Here is a 3,385-nt window from a genome sequence, read left to right on the forward strand (position 1 = left end):
ATATATATATATATATATATATATATATATATATATATATATAATTTATATTCTATGTCCGCGGGGTTGTGTGCTATGCACACATCACTACCGGATACAGGAGCTGTGCCGAGTGCCAGGGGCACTCGACAAAGGCCCAAAAACACTCGGCAAAGGGTTTACCGAGTGTTACACTCGGTAGACGTTTTAACGACAAATGCTAGTTTGCCGAGTGTTTTTTGTCGCGCACTCGGCAAAGACGTTGCCGAGTGCCCAAAAAACACTCGGCAAACTTTGTTTTCGAAAAAAATAAAAAAAAAATGCGCCGCATTCGCTGCTCCCCTCGTCCATTTCCATCCGCCGCCGCCCTCTGCTTCCCCTTCCTCCCACCGCGCCGTCTCCTTGAGACGTCGTCATCCGCGACCATCGCGGGCTCCTACTCCGCCATGCCGCTGAGCTGCGACGCCCTCGCCGTGGCCACCTCTGCTCGCCGTCACCAGGAAGCCGCGGTGTCGAGCCTCCACCGCCATGCCATCCACCTCGACGAGCCTCGCCCAAGCCCGTCCTCGCCAGCGTCGTGCGTCGCCCACTCCTTCCTCGTGGAGCTGCGAACGCCGACGAGCATGCCACCAGATCCGCCGCTCCTCCCTCCGCCACCCCCACCACGCCCGTCACCGCCGGATCTGGAGAGGGAGGGCCGGGAGGGGGGCAGCGTAGCCGGATCCGGGAGAGGGAGGGCCGGGAGGGGAGGCGGCGCTGTTGGATCTGGGAGAGGGAGGAGGGCCAGGAGAGGGAGGCGCCAGATCTAGTGAGGTGAGGGTGGGCCACGCCGGCGAGGGAGGAGGGGAGGGCGGGCCATGCCGGCGAGGGAGGAGGGGAGGGTGGGCCACTCCGGCGAGGGAGGAGGGGAGGGTGGGCCACGCCAGCGAGGGAGGTGGGGAGGGTGGGCCGCTCTGGCAAGGGACGAGGGGAGGGCAGGCCGCGCCGGCGTCGAAGAGGGAGGAGGGCAGGGTGGGGCCGCACCGGCACCGAGAGGGAGGAGGGGGCGGCGCGCGCGCGTGCGAGGGGAGGGGGCGGGGCGTGCGCGTGCGCGGAGAAGGTGAGGGGACGTGCGGACGCGGCGCGGGGAGAAGGGGACGGGGCCGTGCGCGGAGAAGGGTAGGGCGTGTCCGCTGGGGAAGGTTAAAAAATGATTTTTTTCCTTTGCCAAGTGTCCTAGATCTAGGCACTCGGCAAAGTTTTTTTTCATTTTTTTTCTTCTCCTAAAAAATATTTTTTCCTTTGCCGAGTGTCCTAGATCTGGGTACTCGGCAAAGTTTTTTTTTATTTTTTTTCTTCTCCTTCTTTCCCAGGAAAAAGATTTTATTTCTTTGCCAAGTGTCGTAGATCTGGGCACACGACAAAGTTTTTTTCATTTTTTTCTTCTCCTTCATTCCCAGAAAAAAGATTTTACTTCTTTGCTGAGTGTAAAAAAAACACTCGGCAAACCCCATCTTTGCCGAGTGTTTTTTTTGACACTCGGCAAACCTCCTCTTTACCGAGTGTTTTTTTTGCCGAGTGTTTTTTGCGCAGCACTCGGCAAAGAACTTGTTTGCCGAGTGCCCAAAAGAATACACTCGGCAAACATAAAAACACTCAGGCAAATTTGACGTTTTCGGTAGTGCAAGCTGTTTTTGCCCGCCCCTCGCGCGTGCCTGTCCCAACGTGGGTTTTCCTAATTGGGCCACGCACGTGCACGTGGTTCTACTTCCGCGGTGGCTACCATGTATTTGGGCCATACCGCCGCTTCAACTCCCATGTATTTGGGATGTATTACCGCTTCCACTCCCGTTTTGCGCTTTCGTTATTGAGTTACAACTTTGTTTTGTAGTATTTACTATCTGGCTTATGTGTAGTTACAATCTTGTGCTTTGTTGTCTCTGCTCATATCCAAGTATTGTAACTCTGTTTTTTCTTCACATCTAGTTAGAACTGTGTTATTTTGTAGTTATTTAGCGCAGCGACGCATCGAGTTCATGATAAAACCGCAAGTGGCTAGGCGAACCAACGCCAAATACGTGCCTAGGGAATCGGGCGTGGCGAGGCAAACCAACGCGATCGCATGGCGTGCGATGCACAAACTCAACTATCATTGATTGTGTTACCTTCTTCCTAAGAACCATTGCTTCTTATAAGTGGGGTGTAGATTGTTTTCTCCCCACTAACTTAGCAAACTTCTCCATTCTATCTATCCCTCTCCCTTCCCCTCTCCAAGGATGCCCGGCCACAGTGATTCTGAGTATGACAACTGATATTTTAACTAGGAGGACCAGGCAGAGCTCGAGAGCGCCACCCTCCTTCGCCTGTCTGGTGGAGGCATGGGCCTTCGTGATCGCGGCGAGTGCACTTTTTTCTTCCCCTATTGCCCCAGCAAGATGCGATGAGCATGGACTCTACTCGACTAGCTGCAACACGCGAAGGCAATGCACAAGCTAAAGGAGCGCTGGCCCGAAGCATAGCACTCTGGCCACCTATATCCTCCACAACAACGCCATGGCCCACGACTGCGAGCTCGGTGAAGTGTGCAACGATAGTGGCAATGAGGAGGTGAAGCCCGTATGGACCAACATCAGGTGGCCAACAGAGCAGCCTGAGTAGAGCACAGGACGAAGGTACGCAACACAAAAGCTTGTGTGGTAATATTTTTTCTAATCAACCTCCTTTTATTTTTATCATATGTAGTTCCTGACATCAACTGAAGCTAACTATATTTTCAACACAGTGGACTGAGCACCACCTGTCCGAGGGCCCCTACTACAAGTCGGCCACAAAGTATGACGTAGAATCATCCTCATCTCACTGAACCCAGTACAAGCAAGGCCCATAAAATGAGGGTAGCAAGACCAGAGGAGGGTGCGTAAAGGTCGTTTGGTATTTCCCTATATTTCCTCGCATGCAGAAGTTGTTTGCAAATGCAAAGTCAGCCAAGCTATTGCGGTGGCATGGCGAAGAGCGTAAGAAAGATATAATGTTGAGGCACCCTGTTGATAGTCCATAGTGGAGGACGGTCAATATTATGTGCAATAACAACATCAGTCGAGATGTAAGGCACTTTTGGTTTGGTTTGAGCACAGATGGGATGAATTCTTTCGACATGGTTAAAACCAATCACAGCACCAGGCCAGTAACGCATTGTATATACAATGTTCGACCTTGGCTTTTTATGAAGCAATCATACATCCAAATGACAATATTGATACAAGGGACAAAACAACGTAGCAATGACATCGATGTGTATCTGGAACCATTGGTCGTTGATCTACTAAAGATGTAGGTGTTTGGGACGAGTACGAAAAAACACTTCAGAGTTAAGGGAACACATGTCGCTACAATCACCGACCTGCCAGGATGAGTTTGCTTGTTTGGC

The 3,385-nt window shown here is 52.0% G+C and overlaps 1 protein-coding gene across 1 annotated transcript; it reads left to right on the top strand.

Moving 5' to 3' along the window:
• Positions 1-299: 299 nt before the first annotated feature.
• On the top strand, positions 300-788 carry LOC136507614 (uncharacterized). Its single transcript, XM_066502283.1, has one exon. It carries the CDS (start codon positions 300-302, stop codon positions 786-788), a length of 489 nt encoding a protein of 162 aa, XP_066358380.1.
• Positions 789-3,385: the final 2,597 nt, after the last annotated feature.

Source organism: Miscanthus floridulus, chromosome 15 (genome assembly GCF_019320115.1).
Source record: "Miscanthus floridulus cultivar M001 chromosome 15, ASM1932011v1, whole genome shotgun sequence".
Taxonomy (NCBI): Eukaryota; Viridiplantae; Streptophyta; class Magnoliopsida; order Poales; family Poaceae; genus Miscanthus; species Miscanthus floridulus.

Excerpts from the sequence above, each read along its gene's own strand:
- LOC136507614 (XM_066502283.1), top strand. The coding sequence starts at position 300 with ATGCGCCGCATTCGCTGCTCCCCTCGTCCATTTCCATCCGCCGCCGCC.